General features: G+C 41.8%; 1 protein-coding gene across 3 annotated transcripts; it reads right to left on the reverse strand.

Annotated features, from left to right (window-relative positions):
* Nucleotides 1-2,543: 2,543 nt before the first annotated feature.
* On the reverse strand, nucleotides 2,544-14,086 carry Pcdh18 (protocadherin 18). 3 transcript variants are annotated; one of them, XM_060378285.1, is made up of 5 exons: nucleotides 13,737-14,079; nucleotides 11,080-13,534; nucleotides 10,294-10,382; nucleotides 10,045-10,208; nucleotides 2,545-4,510 (listed from the first exon to the last, which is right to left on the reverse strand). In XM_060378285.1, exons 2-5 carry the CDS (start codon nucleotides 13,513-13,515, stop codon nucleotides 3,843-3,845), a joined length of 3,357 nt encoding a protein of 1,118 aa, XP_060234268.1. In that variant the 5' UTR covers nucleotides 13,516-13,534; nucleotides 13,737-14,079; the 3' UTR covers nucleotides 2,545-3,842. The 3 variants fall into 3 exon arrangements, with proteins under 3 accessions (XP_021516636.1, XP_021516635.1, XP_060234268.1); XM_021660961.2 differs by having other exon boundaries at nucleotides 2,544-4,510; nucleotides 10,294-10,379; nucleotides 11,080-14,086; XM_021660960.2 differs by having other exon boundaries at nucleotides 2,544-4,510; nucleotides 11,080-14,086.
* Nucleotides 14,087-16,250: the final 2,164 nt, after the last annotated feature.

The following is a 16,250-nucleotide window of genomic DNA, read 5'->3' on the forward strand; positions in this document are numbered from 1 at the left end:
ATGTCAAAGATCTCTGAGTTAGACAGAAAGACCCTGCCTTATTGAATAAGGGGAAAGAGCCATGGAGGATAATTCTGAACATCAACCTTAGATCTCCACATACACTTAGGAATATGTTCCCACACACATGTGAAAATATGTACACAATAGACAAACACACACACACACACACACATATATATATATATACTTCACATACCCACATATACACACATGTACATACACTCACATATAGAAAATAATTCAAATTTGCTACCTCTTTTTAAATGTGTGCACTTTTAGAATGTTTTAAAGCTTCAATTATGTGAAGCTTATGTCTTTGAACCTTTTGTAGTTTGCTTTTAGTTTTTACACACAATGTTCATCACTCATGCAGAGTCTCTTTCATCTTTGATACTATGATGCTGTGTTATTGAGATACACTGAATTGGAACAGGAATATTAGGACTGAAAAGAAAGTATACAAATGTATTGCATACTGGGGAAGCACCTGCTTCAGCTGTGTGAGAGCATGCCAAATTTGAGACACGCTTTTCACTCATGTAGCTCATTCTGTATGAAATTACTTGCCCCTCACAACATTCACTATTCTTTGAATTTCAATGTGACATTAATTTTAATTCAGCTTTGAAATGCTCTGATATTACTAGGAAAAGAACGAAACAAGAAACCCAAACTGATTTTACTATATGTGACTCTCCCAGTAACTCCAGTAAGACAAGAATTTTAATAAATACATATTAATAAGTGCCAATTGGGGTTCATAGAGGACAGGAGAATGAATTTAAATGATTAAGAAAGGTTTAAACCATGGTCTGATAAATACTCAGAAATAAATAAGTGAGGAATAAGTCACAACATGAGTGATCTATAAATAGTTAAGTCATGAAAAGTTAGCTCAGTATTACACAGGCTCAGGTTAAAGTGATGATTTGTGAAGCAACATGTTAGGTTCTGAGTTATTTTCTTAGGAAGATAATTTCCATGGCAGATGATTATTTTTGAGTAATATTGAAAGGTGTCCTTTGGGACCAAAGGAAATGAGGAATAATAAATGAGAAGGTCATCCTTAATTGCTTTTTTGTTTGTCTGAGGCCAAGGTGGAGTATTACTAACGAGAGGAGATAAAAATGGATGAGATGCTAGAGCGCTGTAAATTCAGCAAACATCTTGGTATTTATGAAAATATTACTGGGGAAAGCAAGATGAGAGACTGACATCATTCACTAATTCTTCCATAACCTGAGTGTGGGCGTGAGAAGCAAGAATAACTGGAGAAGTCAGGAGAACTCAGGGTTTGGAGACATGGAATGCCTTGTGTAGGAATGTTGTGGTTTATTTGTTTTACGCTATTCAAAAACCCCTATTTGTAGCTTTGCCTCTTCAGTTACTGCTGGTGATATGAATTAAGGGCAGTGAGGTTATGAAACTCTTTTTCCTTTATGACAATATGGACTGAATGGAACTAAAGGTGGAAGGAAAATGTGTTTATATGAACATAGCATTAGTGCATATGATCTATTAAAACAAAGCAAAACCACCAGACACACACACACAAACACACAAACACACAAACACACACACACACACACACACACACACACACACACAATCCCTAGGGTTGTATTAAGGCAAATGTGCCTTTTGGAAGAGATGCTACACTCTTTTTAATGTGGTTCTCATTTGAGAATTTAAGTATCTTAGTTTTAGCCATTTTAGAGTCATCTCAGTTAGAAATCATGCAAGTCCACTGCTGGTAAGCCAAGTGTGTGTGTGTGTGTGTGTGTGTGTGTGTGTGTGTGTGTGTGTGTGTTATTAAACTCTTTTTTCTTTTTTGAAAAATTTTATTTAATCACTTTACAGCCTAATCCCAGCACCATCCCTCTTCTCCTCCCAGTCCTACCTCTTGCCACCCTTTCCCCTCCTTCCTTCCCCCTCTCTCCTTCTCAGAGAAGGGGAAGTCTCTAAGGGGTACCAACCCACCCTGGCACCTCAAGTCACAGCACAACCAAGTGCAGCTTCTCCCACTGATGCCAGACACGGCAGCCCAGCTAGAAGAAAGGGATCCAGAGGCAGACAACAGAGACAGCCCCTACTCCCATTGTTAAGGGACCCACGTGATGAGCAAGCTGCACATTGGCTACATATGGGTAGGTCCAGCCCATTCAAGCAATCTTTGGGCTACTATTAGGTGTACTATCTGTTCTTATCAGTTTAATATTTTAGCATCTTGGAAAGCTTGTATGGCTAACATCTTTTCTTCCTTATCAAATCAACTTAGCATGACATATTCTGAGTAAGTTTTTTGTAACTTGAGCAATATTTAAGCTGTTAATATACGACCAAATACATTTAGGTGGTATAATACAGAAGAAATCTAGGCAATTATTTTCATTCCCATAACAGGTCTCTGACTCATTCCCATTCCAGTGTGTTTTTGTTGTTGTCATGCCATTTGGCTGTTCCCTATCTGTCATTTGATGCCCAACCCCGAATCTCCCCTCAGGGAGAGTTTTCAGCATGGAAAGCATCTAAACACATCAGAGCAGGGTGACTTGCAGACAGCTTCTTAGCTTTGCTTTAATTTTCCTTTTATTTTCACTGACAGTAAAATTTTCCGGAGATTACAATCAAGATAGTGTATTAATAGAAATAACATTCATAGAAGCTTAGACATAAATGATAATAGTCATAATAAGGATCTCGCGTACCAAGGCATTCCACACAGAAGATAACAGCACAATAAATAAAGTTTTCATTTGTCACACGATAAATCGAATAAAATTGCAGTAACAAAAACTGTGACTTTATAAATGTTCATAGGCTAAAAATACAAGCAAAACTGTGAAAGCATGCACAAGAGACAAAAGCTAAAAGTGAATAATTATAGCCCCCCAAAAAGACAATGCAGTCAATGCAAATGTTCAAGTATTATGAGCAAAAGGGGAGAGTCACATAGGAGTTTCAGATCAATCAATTATGTTTACTACCCTAGGGGAGTGAAGTACTGACTTATCTGTCTTTGCCTATGAACACTCCATGCTGGTAGAGTACATAATGCTATTATTCATTTAGAGAACAGATTCCACTTCATTAGATCATATTTCATACAGCCAGGATCAAATCAGGTTCACTGTTTAGCTTAATTATAAGTAAACATTTTGGTATTAGAAAAATATTCTCCGGATCAAGCCAGGATGGTGCCCTGTATTTCCAGGAGCCTCTGCCAGGTGGCATGGTCTAACACATCATTGCTATGAAGAACTCACAGGTCATTCATTGTCTTCTCATAACCACCATACTTCTAGGTCTAAAACAGGTTTACTTTGTTCCTCCACTTTGCTGTAAGAAGTGATCTGTCATAGCGAACAGAAAGCAGTTAAAAATAGTAATCATACAATTGTTTAATGTTTCTAAGGATGCTCGAGGTTGTATTGCTCAATAAAACTAGGAGTTACATAACACATTAGTGGGTTTGTTCATACGGTATAATTCTGCCCCAACTTAACTAATCTAAGCAGTACCTTTGGTTGAAAAGGATATAGATTCAAACAGTGACTAGTTTCTGCATGACTAGGAAAGACATGTTTGTTATGGGAGTAAAAAAATAAAATTTGTCTGTTAAATTACACATAAATATAAGGTACAAATGTATTTTTAAAATACAGATTAAAATAATCACACTTGCATCGTATACATACGAAAATACAGTATTTAATATTCAATATACACAGACACATTTATGATAAATGCAACTATTTGGCGACGCCAGTTTTTTGAGGGGTTTTTCCCTGTCCCCTAATTCCACACACATGGAAACCCAAAGGCTCAGCTAAAATCTCCTAACTCTGGCGGACATCTTGAAGCAGTTTGTTGATCTCAGCCACCAGCTCGCTGGCATCCATGAGTTCGTGTTTTCCATCGCCAAGATGGTTGAGCACATTGTCAAAATCATCCTCCTCGTAGTTTTCAGGGATCTCCTCCATGGCTGGCAGCCACTTGGAAGAAGGCTGCACACTGGAGTGAGTCCCCAGAGGGGTTCCAGTGCTGCTGGTGGGATTCTGAAAATGTGTGCTGGCTGCCCAAGCCGCCACCCCTTGTGGGTATCCCCCAGTTTTGGCCTGCGCGGGACCCTTTCGACGTTCCAGGGAGTTGGACCGGTCCGCTTCGCTGCATTCAGAATAGGTGTCTAGGGATGCAGGGAGGAGGCGCTGGAACACACTGCTCATTTCTGATAGCAGAGACGATGTGCTGGAGTCCCCCGAGTCCTCATCGCTGGGGGAGTCCTTCCCAAAGGTAGAAAAGCTCTTTTTTTTCTCCCCAGATTCTGCAGGCTGGCTGTCATCATCAAGGCCCTGGTGTGAGTGCTGCTGCTGAGGCTGAGCTGGGAACTCTTCTCCCGGGATGAACATGTTGCTTCTGTAGTCAGAAGACGGGGAGGGCAGGGGCGGCATCCAGCACTGGTCAGAGTGGCCCAGGACCCTGCACTCCTCTGTGCAGAGCCTCATTGCTGAGAGCAAACAAAGCAGGGAGGGGTCCGTTATTAGACATGGCATCCTCCAAAGCAACAGAAAGTGTAGTATTCTTAGGTTAAAAAGAGCTTTTATTCTATTGTCACGCTGCTAAGCTCTTATCAGACACCTTAGATAGATTATGGCTTCACTTTTCACTTGAATGTTGGCCATATGGACCAGATATCATGCTTGCTGTTATATTCCTCCATTTATTTAAGGGAAAGGAATAATCATTTTGAGTAGTGTACTGTGAATATAGGAAATCAGATTCATATTTATACCTAAACAAAGCCAAAAAAAACGTTAAGACTTGAGTGATCAAACAGAAGATGAAAATAAACTGTATAATGACAACAGCAGGCAACTGAGCTGAGGGTGAGCTCTTTAGTTTTTAACAACACCAGGCAACTGTTGTATTTTTCACCAACTTTCTTGATAATAAGGCCTCTGTACATGCTTTTTATTGAATTGGAGGCTCTGAAAACATCAGCACTCCAGTTATTGTGCTTATCAGTCTTTCTTACGAGTTTTATACATTATTTACTGGCCTATTAAACTAGCAATGCAAGGTGTTCCTAATTAGTACTTTAAGTATCCTGAGTTGTCCTGTTATAATGTCTACATCTAGGGTTTAAAATCCATTAATATTCAATAAATGGGAAAGTCTTTAAAAACTGGAGAATACGAAAAGTGCACTCTTTCATTCTCCCATATATTCCGGTTCCCTGGTGAAATGTGAGTGGTCACATTCATAGACAACACTACAAACGAGAAAAGCAGAAAAATAAAGAGGGGGAAATCTCTAAATTCGGTATATAGAGTTGCTAAAATTCATAAAAGCTGAGCTTTGCAAAGATATGACATGTATTCCATAGAATAATGACTTATTTTAAAGAACACTTGGTCTTTTCAATAGCATTTCATTGTAAGACAAAGGACGTGATTTCAGAAAATGCAAAGAAACTCTTGCATCTGAAGAAACCAGGACTGATGCTAGACATAGGGATATGTTCAGCACGGATTTCATAGATGCAGTTGCTGGGAACAGAGTTCCAGCTTTGTCTCTATTAACATTATTGCATGCCACACTGCTTGCTAGGGGAATCAAATCACCTACTATGTGCTCTGTGGCTTCTCCACATGCTGTGGTCACCGTAATTTCTGGATGAAAAGTAAGTAGAAAGGGAAAAATAATTTTGTCTAACTGTGTGGAAGTCACTCCTCTCTATCAATGACCTCTATGTTAGCTCTCTCTGGACCACCATTCTTAGTAGAAAGGGGGAATATGAAAAGCTAACAAAGAAACAAAAGTGAGACCAACTGCTGTAAGAAGGCTAGCCAACTAGTCACTCCATGGCCTTGACGATCCCATCAAATACAGGCCATGGCAGTGCCTAAGTGAAAATTGACTTCTTTCTTTCTTTCTTTCTTTTTTTTTTTTAATTTTTATTTTATGCGCTTTAGTGTGAAAGTGTCAGATCTTGGAACTGGCATTACAGACGGTTGTGAACTGCCATGTGGGTGCTGGGAATTGAACCTGGGTCCATTTGGAAGAGCAGACAGTGCTCTTAACCACTGAGCCATCTCTCCAGCCCCGAAAATTGACTTCTAAGCCAAACATAACAAATGCTATCAGAGACACCTAGGTAAAGTAGCAGGTGATGTTCAGGAAATGCTAAGAAAAGGAAAATAAAGTGGATGCTAATGCTGATACCTCAAAATACAGAGGTGTGAAAGAAACAGGTGAGCGGTATTAGGTACACAAAGTGAAGAAAAGGCTTTTTTTTTTCGTATAGGAAGGTCAGTGTGCACAAAGCATTGGTGTTTTGAAGGAAGAGAAGCCTCTTTGTGTATTGCAAAGGATTCAAATCTGGCAAAATTGAGAACAGGCTGAGAATGCATTTTATTTTACTTTGAATACAAAGATAATACAAGTGGTCGGTGTTGCTGAGCAACGAGAGTCAGGGATTGACTTTGAGTTAAAAAAAAAAAGGTAAGTTAAAATGTTCTGGAAAGGTTGTGAAAACAACAGGAAGTAAAGCTATGAATGTAGAAAGAGCCAAGAGACAAGAAGTATGAGCCTGCCCATTGGTACAGTACAGAAAGGGATAATTACTTATCATCCAGAAACTATGGTGACCACAGTGTACACCACCCAAGTGAGCAAGGCCAGCAGCCAGCTAAGAAACCTACCAGGACAACATAGAGTAGAATGAAAAGTAAGTATTTGAAGTACTCACAGATGAAAAATGATGACAAGTGGAACAGACCCAATCAGGAAGGGTAGGTAAGAGTAGGCAGGGTAACCTTTACACACAATCTATGTGCAGCATCATACCCTGGAAACATGGAGGCTTTGAATATGCATGCTTAGTGTAGGAGTTCAAAGTTGAAAGAGAAAAAAAGGAAAGCGCTGACAAACGTGAGTCAACAGATAAAAATGCAAGTTTGTTTAGCTGCTCGATTTAAAAAAAAAAAAAAAGCCCTACATTTGTGTGGGTATTAGAAGAATGAATGACCAGAAATGGCCCTTTTGGCAAGCCATACAGTGCAACACAATCTATATTTGTTCACAAATCAATGCAGAAAAGAGTTGGAACAAGACACTTAGGACTAAAAATATACATACTTTAGAAAATTGTGCTGATCTTTGTTAATAAAATTCAGATGTGGACCAACATTTTTCTCTACTCATAGTATTTCCTGGGTAGATACTTCTGCGAAGCACAAGTTTTACACCCTAATGAGCCTGCAGAAGTTGCCAGAATGAATAGGAATCTAGGATATCGACACAGTGTCACCCCAGCGATGCTCATGATTAAAAGATCTCTGCAGACACTCAGTATTCATTGCAATCTATGCCAGCAAAACATGGACATAATGGCATCATCACCAATCACTGCTCATTTAAGGGCTCTGCTTGAGAATGGCCTAGCCCCACATAGAGGAAGGAAGTAATTGAGGCAGGAATTGCCTCTTATAACCTAATTGGTTGGAAACATACATGTGCCCGCACACACTGCACCACACACACACACACACACACATACACACACCCTATAATTTTGAATAACCATATAAAATTGATGGAAATAAAGGCACTTTATAGGCAAGATTCACTATTTTCTAGGGTTTATCTTTGCCTTCATACAGTTAACTCAATCTCTTTATACTCTAATGTTTATTAATGCTATTATAAATCATTATTTGGTTCAAGCACTAAATAATTCTACTGACATGAACACATGGGAAGATGGTAACTTTGCAAATACAGGGGAGGGAAAAATAACTGCTTTAAAAGACAGAGAGAGAGAGAGAGAGAGAGATGAGTATCACTGAAAAAACACAAAGCAAGGTTTTGATTTTTGGTGTGCTCTGGGTTCAGTTCCCACGATTGTAAGTAGTAAATGAGTGAATAAATGAATGAATGAATGCACAAATGAATCCATGAACAAAACATTAAAAGTTAACTATTCAAATTATATGACTTTGAAGTTTAAAAAGACCTCAAATGTTGTTTAGATCCACAAATGGCAAGGTTATTTTTCTAGAACAGTCTATTTTTTATTCTCCACTTTATTTCCATGATAAATTAAAATTCCAATCAACCAACCTAATGTGTTTTGAAAGATCTGTTGTAATACTGATGTTATGCCCATGTGCTTCTGTTTATAAAATAACCTAACCTGGAAAATTCTGCAATTCTCGTGTAGGGCCCTATCAGCATCATAGCACAGAATCTTAGAAATTCAACCAGCTTCATTATATAAGCCAGAATAACAAAACTAATTGTTTTTGAGCATGGTGTCTTGGGGCATATATGTTTCCTTAGGTATTTCAGAAATTTGTCTTCAGATTGGCCTAAAGAATCTATGAATTGAAAAAAATAGATTCCAGGGTGACTGTGCAAACATGCACACTGTAGGCCTCAATACAAGTAGACAGCCTTCCTATACATTTATCTAGTCAGAGATAAAGTACGTCACAACTGAACGAGCAACACTTAATGGTTTCAGAGTGGCTACTATGTCTATGAATGGATATAAAAGCAAATATGGGTTTAGGGAGATGGCTCAGTGGCTGAGGGCATGAGGATCTGAGTTTTACTCTCCAGCACCCATGTACAAGCCAGATATGGCTGCTGGTGCTTATAACCCTGTCATTAGGGGGGCAGAGAAAGTCATACTGGAAGCTTGCTACCTAACCAGCTAGCTGTATCTATGAGCTTCTGAAGAAAAGGTCTCCTTTCAAGGCAACAAGGCAAAGAGAGCAGAGAAAGACATCCACCACCTCCTGCCCCTACCTGGGCACACAAGGGCAAACACATATGCACATGAGCTTTGTGGGGGGAGGGGTTTATAACAAACAAGCCAGGCAATTTATTTTACAAACAAAGCTCTTGTTACTTTATATAAGTTGTAGATTAGTGGTTAAGGGTGTGGAAATTGGGTCTGATACCACCATCTGATCTTCACCAGACACAGCCTGCCTGCCTGTCTGCCTGGGGCACATTGCTGTTACCTTGATAAGCTTCCGGTTTTCAAATCTGAGAACATATTTGAACATGAATGTCACTGCTACCACCACAACTAACTCCAATGAACCTGATATCAATGTTCTTAAAATGTTAAGAAGTTAGTCACTAAAATGCATATAATGTCAACAGCCACCACTATAGCTAAAGTGGCAAAACCTCAAACGTGACAGTCATTTGCTTGACAGTCAATGAATTTAGATAGACGGACAGTCAGGGAAACACTCCTGCATTCCTAAGGGCTGATTTCTTACTACAGCCCTTAGGAACAGGGCTGCTACAGATGTTCTCAATACTTGCTCAGTTGGATCAGAGTTCCTAGGCACAATTAGAGGCAAGAGTCACTAAGACAAAAATTGGTTCAAAACTTAATAGAATTTCCCCCACCTGGCTCTGTGCTTTATGAATCCCCCTCTGGGTTTGTTTTCCTCCTTCGTTGCTGTACAGACTCAAAATGAAAGGTGGCATGAAATATGCTCCACTCACCACCTACAAAGGTACATTCCTTGGCCTATTTTTAGTGCTTAAAGTATACCCTTTCCCAGGGTATTTTAGTCTCTGATTTTGTGAGTTGGTCCCCATCACAGGAAATGCATCCTCCAAATTATAGTCCAGTTCTCTGCTCCTCACGAAACAGGCTGTCTGAACACAAACAGCTACCTAGTAATTTTCTGGAGCTGCTCGGGAGTGCCCTGTGGCACTGCTGGGTCGGACAGAAGAAGGAGGGTAGTGGCTTGGTTCTCTTCCCTGCCCCCTCCCTCCCTTCCCCTATTCAGCCTTCACACTTGTCTCCTCTCTACCAATTGCCGATTGTGGATTTGGGGAAGGAGATTTAAAAATGCCTCACACTTGTTTGCTGCTAATAGTGTACAGACTACACCAGTTTTCAGTGCAAAGGATGAAGACAGCAGAGGGAGCAGGGTGAGAGAAGCTGCCCATCATCTGGGTAGTGTGGCAGCTGTGGAAATAAAGATTTAGCTGTCATTTCCCTCTTACCTGCTGGAATTCTTCCATCTGTGAGAAAGAGATCGCTGAATCCTTCCCCCAGCAGCCTGTCTATTGGAGAATCTCTCCCCAAATCATAGTCACTGTCCCCTGCTTCGCTGTCTCCACGGCCACTGTCTTTCAAGCTAAATTTATCCATGTCTTGAAGGGCATATCTAGCAGTGAAGGAAACACACAATTTTATTATTTGGCGTTTTAAGTTACCTGAGACACAATAGCTCACACAAGGACAATTCATACCTATAGCTCCTGGAATATTTGTTTCCTCGAAAACTTGGCCTTGGCTGGTATTGCCCCTGATGAAGCATGGAGAGAAGCTGAGAGACCTGCTGGAAACCAAAGAGACAGAACTGATTTCCGAACAGAAAAGAAAAGCCCCTCAAGCATTCATGTGCATGAAGGAAGGAAAAGGAGCGGCCTGTTATTACATGCTAAACACACAATTTCTGTATGTCAGTGATTTACATATGCTAGGCGGTGCAGAAAGCATAGCCAGCCTCCAAACGCAGTTAAAATAAATTGCAGGAAGAGCTGGCTCATCTCAGAACACTGAATTGTTCATTCTTGAAAGACTTCATTTAAAATAGCCGTCTTTACAGTTTAGATAAAATGGACAGAAGTAAAAATATATTAAAATCAGAAAATCCAGTAAAATTGTGTTAGCCCAACTAGTTACAACAATGCCAGAATACTGCACAAAGTTTTACAGAGACAGCATGCACTGGAATGAGATTCTGAAGGCCCAGGATGTTGATTTTTCAGGAGAGATTTTAACAATGAGAATAAGTGGGTCCCTTTAGTTATTTTCCTTCCCAGCATCTTGCTCTGAGACGTGCAAGGACTCTGACTAGACAATCCCATGTGAACTTCATATTTACTCACTGACATAACATAGAATAGGTATTCATTGTGACTGGTGTGGAGCTGGATAGTCACCTATCAATGACAACCCTAAAGGTGTGATCACTGCCCAGTCTATGAGCACTAACAGCTGGCTGTACCAGGCGCTGTAGTTTGTGATCTTACCTCAACAGCAGGAGTGGCGTGGGTGAGTTCTAATGAGAAATTCTCTGGCACGTGGTTTGATGAGATGGTCACCAAACTGTTGAGGGACTGGTGGCTGTTGTGACTCTGGCGGCTGCCCATTTGCCCCCTCTCCAAGGTAGGAGAGGAAGATGGAGAGGATCTGTGGTGAGATCGGATGGGCAGAGTGCCATTGATGGTGGGCACCAGGGTAATGTCTCCTTTGTGAATCTGCCTGGATGGCCTTTTTGGGTGATGCTGGTAAGTGGATTCTGCCACCCGGCAGTTGTAGGACCTGGTATCTTTCTTTTCTCGGTTACATCTCGTTGCAAAGAGTACCATAATAACCAGCAACACTGCACAAATCGCTCCCAAGGAAATGATTATGATCATAGACACATCCAAGGACGCATGGCTGACAGAGGTCATGGCTGTGCTTGTCACAGATTCTGCATAGTCAAAGACCATGCATCTCAGAAGGACTTTAGTATACAGAGGAGGACTGCCCTTGTCCTGGATGATAACTGATAGTGCCCATTCGGTAGAGGGAATGGATTCCATGCTGACATTGGTATGGATGTCACATGACCTTGGATCTATGATGAAGATGTTCTCCTCATTACCAGCTACTATGGAGCAACTGAGTTCAGCATTTGCACCAGAGTCTCTGTCAATTGCCCTTATTCTTGTGACATGAAAGCCACTTTCAGCTCCTTTGGGGATGGAGATTTCTGCAGTGTTATTGTGCATCGCAGGCCCGATAACCACAGGGATATTGTCATTCTCATCAATGATGGTCAGCACAACTGTGGTGTTGCTTACAAGTTGCTTCTGACTCCCTCCATCCCTGGCCTCCACCACAAAAGTGATCTGACTCACTTCTTCGTGGTCAAAGATCCTGAGGGCATAGATGGCGCCGTTAGATGGGTCAATGGTTACATACGTGGTAATGGAACTTCCCAAGACAAAACTCTCCAAAATGGTGTATGTCACATGTCCATTTTCACCAAGATCTGGGTCCACGGCGGTAACTGTGGTGATGTACGCCCCTGGCGAGTTATTCTCTGAGATGACAAATTCATATCGGCTCCTCTGGAAGCGAGGTGGGTTGTCGTTTATGTCATTGATCTGAACAGTAAAATGCCTCACTGAAGAGAGGCTGGGTGTTCCCTTGTCCTCAGCAATCACAGTCAAACTGTACTCAGATCTCTTCTCTCTATCCAGAGTGGCATTGGTCAAGATTAAATAGTTGTTTTCATATGTCTTCTGAAGTTTAAAATGTCCATGCCCATGAAGCTTACAGATTATTTCCCCGTTCAGCCCAGAATCCTTGTCTTGAACCCTGACGATGGCAACAAATGTATCAATGGGATCCCCTTCAAAAACATAAGATATCTCTTCTTTTCCAGGGGACATGAGGTTTATGCTAATTTCAGGCTTATTGTCGTTGACATCCACAACCTTAATTATGATTTTACAATGAGCAGGAATGGAATTGGGACCCGAATCCTGGGCTTGAACGTCTATCTCATAGGACTTGGTGATTTCATAATCCACTGGCTTGAACAGAGTCAAGTGTCCTCTTTCTGAGTCGATCTTAAAAGTCTCTATAATTTTGGGAGACACATGACTGCTGAAAGAGTACACAATTTTCCCATTAGCGCCCTCATCTGGATCTGTGGCATTTAGATCAAGGAGCAAGGTTCCAACGGGCGAGTTTTCTAAGAGTTGTATTGTGTAAGAGGGCTGCTCAAAGGCAGGGCTGTTGTCGTTGGAATCCGAGATGCTTATTTTCAGGATGGAGGAACCAGACCTCTGAGGCACTCCCATGTCGGAGGCCGTGAGCTGGAGCTCGTAGCTCGCCTTCAGCTCGCGATCCAACTCTTTCACCACTATGAGTTCAGCATACTTGGCCCCGTCTGTCCGGGTCCGCACTTCGATACTGAAATAATCATTAGCAGAGAGCGAGTAGGTGTGGAGGGAATTTTCACCGACATCTGGATCGAACGCACTGTCCAGCGGGATGCGAGTCCCCACTGCGGCGCTCTCCGATATCTCAATGGGAATGACGGGTCTTGAGAACTGAGGGGAATTGTCATTAATGTCCAGCACGTCCACTTCGATGTGGAACAGCTGCAAGTGCTCGGTCGGCAGAGTGAGCACATCAAACTCTATCGAACAGTTCAAGTTTTTTTGGCACAGTTGCTCGCGGTCGATTTTAGCCCCTATACTGATTTCTCCGGTATTCTCATTTACGACCAGGAGAGGAGAATTCCCCCGTGGCATCGCTCGAAAACGAACGGCAGAAGGGTTCGGCAGCTTTAATAAAACATCAGCCACGTCTTCTGATAGTCTAGCAATTACCGATCCGACCCTCTGCTCCTCATAAATCCTGTACTTCAGATTCTTACCCAGGACGTCGTGGCTGAAGAACGCCATCAGAAGTGCAAGCGCGAATCTAAAGTGCATGTTAGTATTCATTTGGTGCATCGGTCAGTGGCAAGATCCCCTTCCCGGGGCGAGTTACAAGAGCCCGGCAATCCCCTCAACTCCCTCCCCGCCGCTCCGAGCCCTAAGCCACATCGGGTCTCGGCGACTTGAAAGCGACTCTTAATCACACAGCAATTAACAGCTCGCAAACTTCAGTTGTGCATACACACCGTGTGGCGACTTCCAGACAGGAACGCGAGGTCCCCTCCTGGCGGGGGTGGCCGCCGGTCCTCCTGGCTGGGAGCGGTGTCACCTCGGCCTCGCTCCCCGCGTGGACTCCGTCCCCATCTAGCCCAGGGTGCTGGAGCAGTCTGCGGTGTGTCTTTTCCCCCGGGCGATCCTCGATTTATTTTTCTTTCTTTCTATCTCTTTCCCCCTTCTCTGCTCGGCTGCAGACTAAACACCCGTGATTGCTGACTCCAGTCTGAAAATCTCTACAACTTCAGTTCAACTCAGACAAAGCTCTTTGCCTGGCGAGTGTTGAATCGCTTCCAGCCAATCAGCGAGCTTCCAAATCCGAAGCTGCTGGAGTCACCGGAGCGAGGGAGGGCGCGCGTGGAGGGTGGGAGCGGGAGGGTGGCGGGCGCGGGTTGGCGACCCGCTGGGGACGCGGGAGCGCGGCCGGGGGTGGGGTTCAGCCCTCCCCGCCCCTCCTCCATCTCCATCCACTTTCTCCAAGCGTGCCCCGACAAAGGGGAGACAAATTACAGCAGGAAAGAGGGGGAAAAGACAGCGAGAGAAGGAGGGAGAAAGAAAAGAAGAAGAAGAAGAAGAAAAAAAAAAAACTTTAAATCAACTTCTGGAGGCTTGTTTTTATATGGCACATTAAATAGTTCTTGTTTTCCTAATTGGCCTTTTCTTCTGCCACAAACATGTAATCATCTTGCTTTTTAGGGGTCTTTAAGTGCTGGTTTCACTTAAAATACCTCCAGTGTATTTTGGCGGTGGAGGAATTTAATAAAATGGGAAAACTTGCTTCTAATTATGCACCTTCCCCTCCCCCCTCCAGGTCTCCTCCAAGGAGCACACAAGCCGATTTTCCTGGAGCTCTGTTTTAAAGAATAGCCCAAGTGGAGAGGTTTCATTTTCTGTTTTCTTTCATCTTTACTCTTTGAAGATAAGAAAGGGGCCTATCTTGCACTCCTGATTTCTCTTAATTAGCAAGATTTAAAGGAACACCTCAGAATTTGGACCTAATTAACAAAGGAATTCTACCTTATTTCAGCCCTTTCTTTAGTTTGAGCAAAATTGTTCCAGATACTTTTTTTCCCTTTGTCTTGAACTTAAAAAAAAAAAAATCTTGTTCATCGTGGGCAAAATTGATAACTTGGGTAAAATTGGTATCTTTCTTCTAGCGAATTCTACCAAAAGAGTGCTATCTATCCACAGTGAGTTTTCACAATGAGTACTGAAGGGACAAGAACTCAATAGTTTACAAGTCAAATTTTTATAATATATACATTATTTATGAAAACACTTTCCAGATATGTATTTTAAAAACCCAAAGGTTGTTTACACTGAGAAATAAAATGCCTGAGCTGAAAATTGCATTTTTTGTGTGCATCAGAGTGCTAGAAATATCTCAGGAGGTTGGTGCTGTATCCAGGTCACAGAGTTGATATGGTATTCTTATTTGAAAATATGATTATTTATGATGTTCCTTCTGCTCTGCGGCTCCTTTTAAGTTTATCACTGTGGCTCCATTCTTGCTTACCCTCCCCCACCTTTTGCATTATTCCTCAGCTGTCTTCAGCTACTTCCATATTCCCTGCTTCACAGAATCTCCCTGTAACTTATTTTCCATTTATTTTCTCCCACTCTATTTTGCCCCCCAGAAACACATTTAAAAAAAAAAGTCATTTTCCAATTTTTCCACTTTGCCTTCTCTCAGCAGAACTCGGTTAAAGTCGCCGAGAACATGCTTCTCAGAGAAGAAATCAGAAGAGTTCCAGAATGTACTCTCCTTCATTTTAGGCATTCAAAAGCCATTTTATAAGCCATTGTCTGTTCCCCCTTCCTGAAACCAGTGCTGTGTGGCAAATTGTGCAGAATAAGAATGCCTGTAATGAATATGTTTTGTGCTGGGTCACACTGATGAACACTCAGCCCCCATGAATAACGCCATTTTACAAGTTTGCAACCCTTTCAAGTTGCTGATCCTCAGACCCTATAGACAAACTCAGGAAAAATAACACAAGCAACTGGGACTTTAGAAACCCACAGCCATCTGGCCCAAATAGCTAACAATCTGAACCAATAATTATGTTCAGGCTTTAGAGTACCCCTCTGTAAAAGCCAAAGGAGCAAAGAAAGGAATTAGTGACTCTTCAAAGTTGGGGGAAGAATTCCAAAGTAATCTGTGTCCACTACTTTGAGGAGAGTTTTCTTTATGAATGTGATAAGCATATCCCCACAACTCATGCCTTGGTTTTGGTCACCTTAATTTGTAAGATACGCCTTCCATTTGCTTACAACACCATGCTTTAGATAATCTCTCTCCTTCTCACAGTGTGCTTGCACTTAAATATCATGTAAATGACTTCAATGTCATTCTCCAAGATATTGAGCAGAAATTGCCAGGTGATATGTAGCCATTAAGACGGTGTTTCTGTGACTATGACTGTAATGATCTTGGAATCATCTCATGTGGTATCGCTCCTTTGGTTTGTAGCAGTATGGAAACC

Source organism: Meriones unguiculatus, chromosome 2 (assembly GCF_030254825.1).
Source record: "Meriones unguiculatus strain TT.TT164.6M chromosome 2, Bangor_MerUng_6.1, whole genome shotgun sequence".
NCBI classification, from domain to species: Eukaryota; Metazoa; Chordata; class Mammalia; order Rodentia; family Muridae; genus Meriones; species Meriones unguiculatus.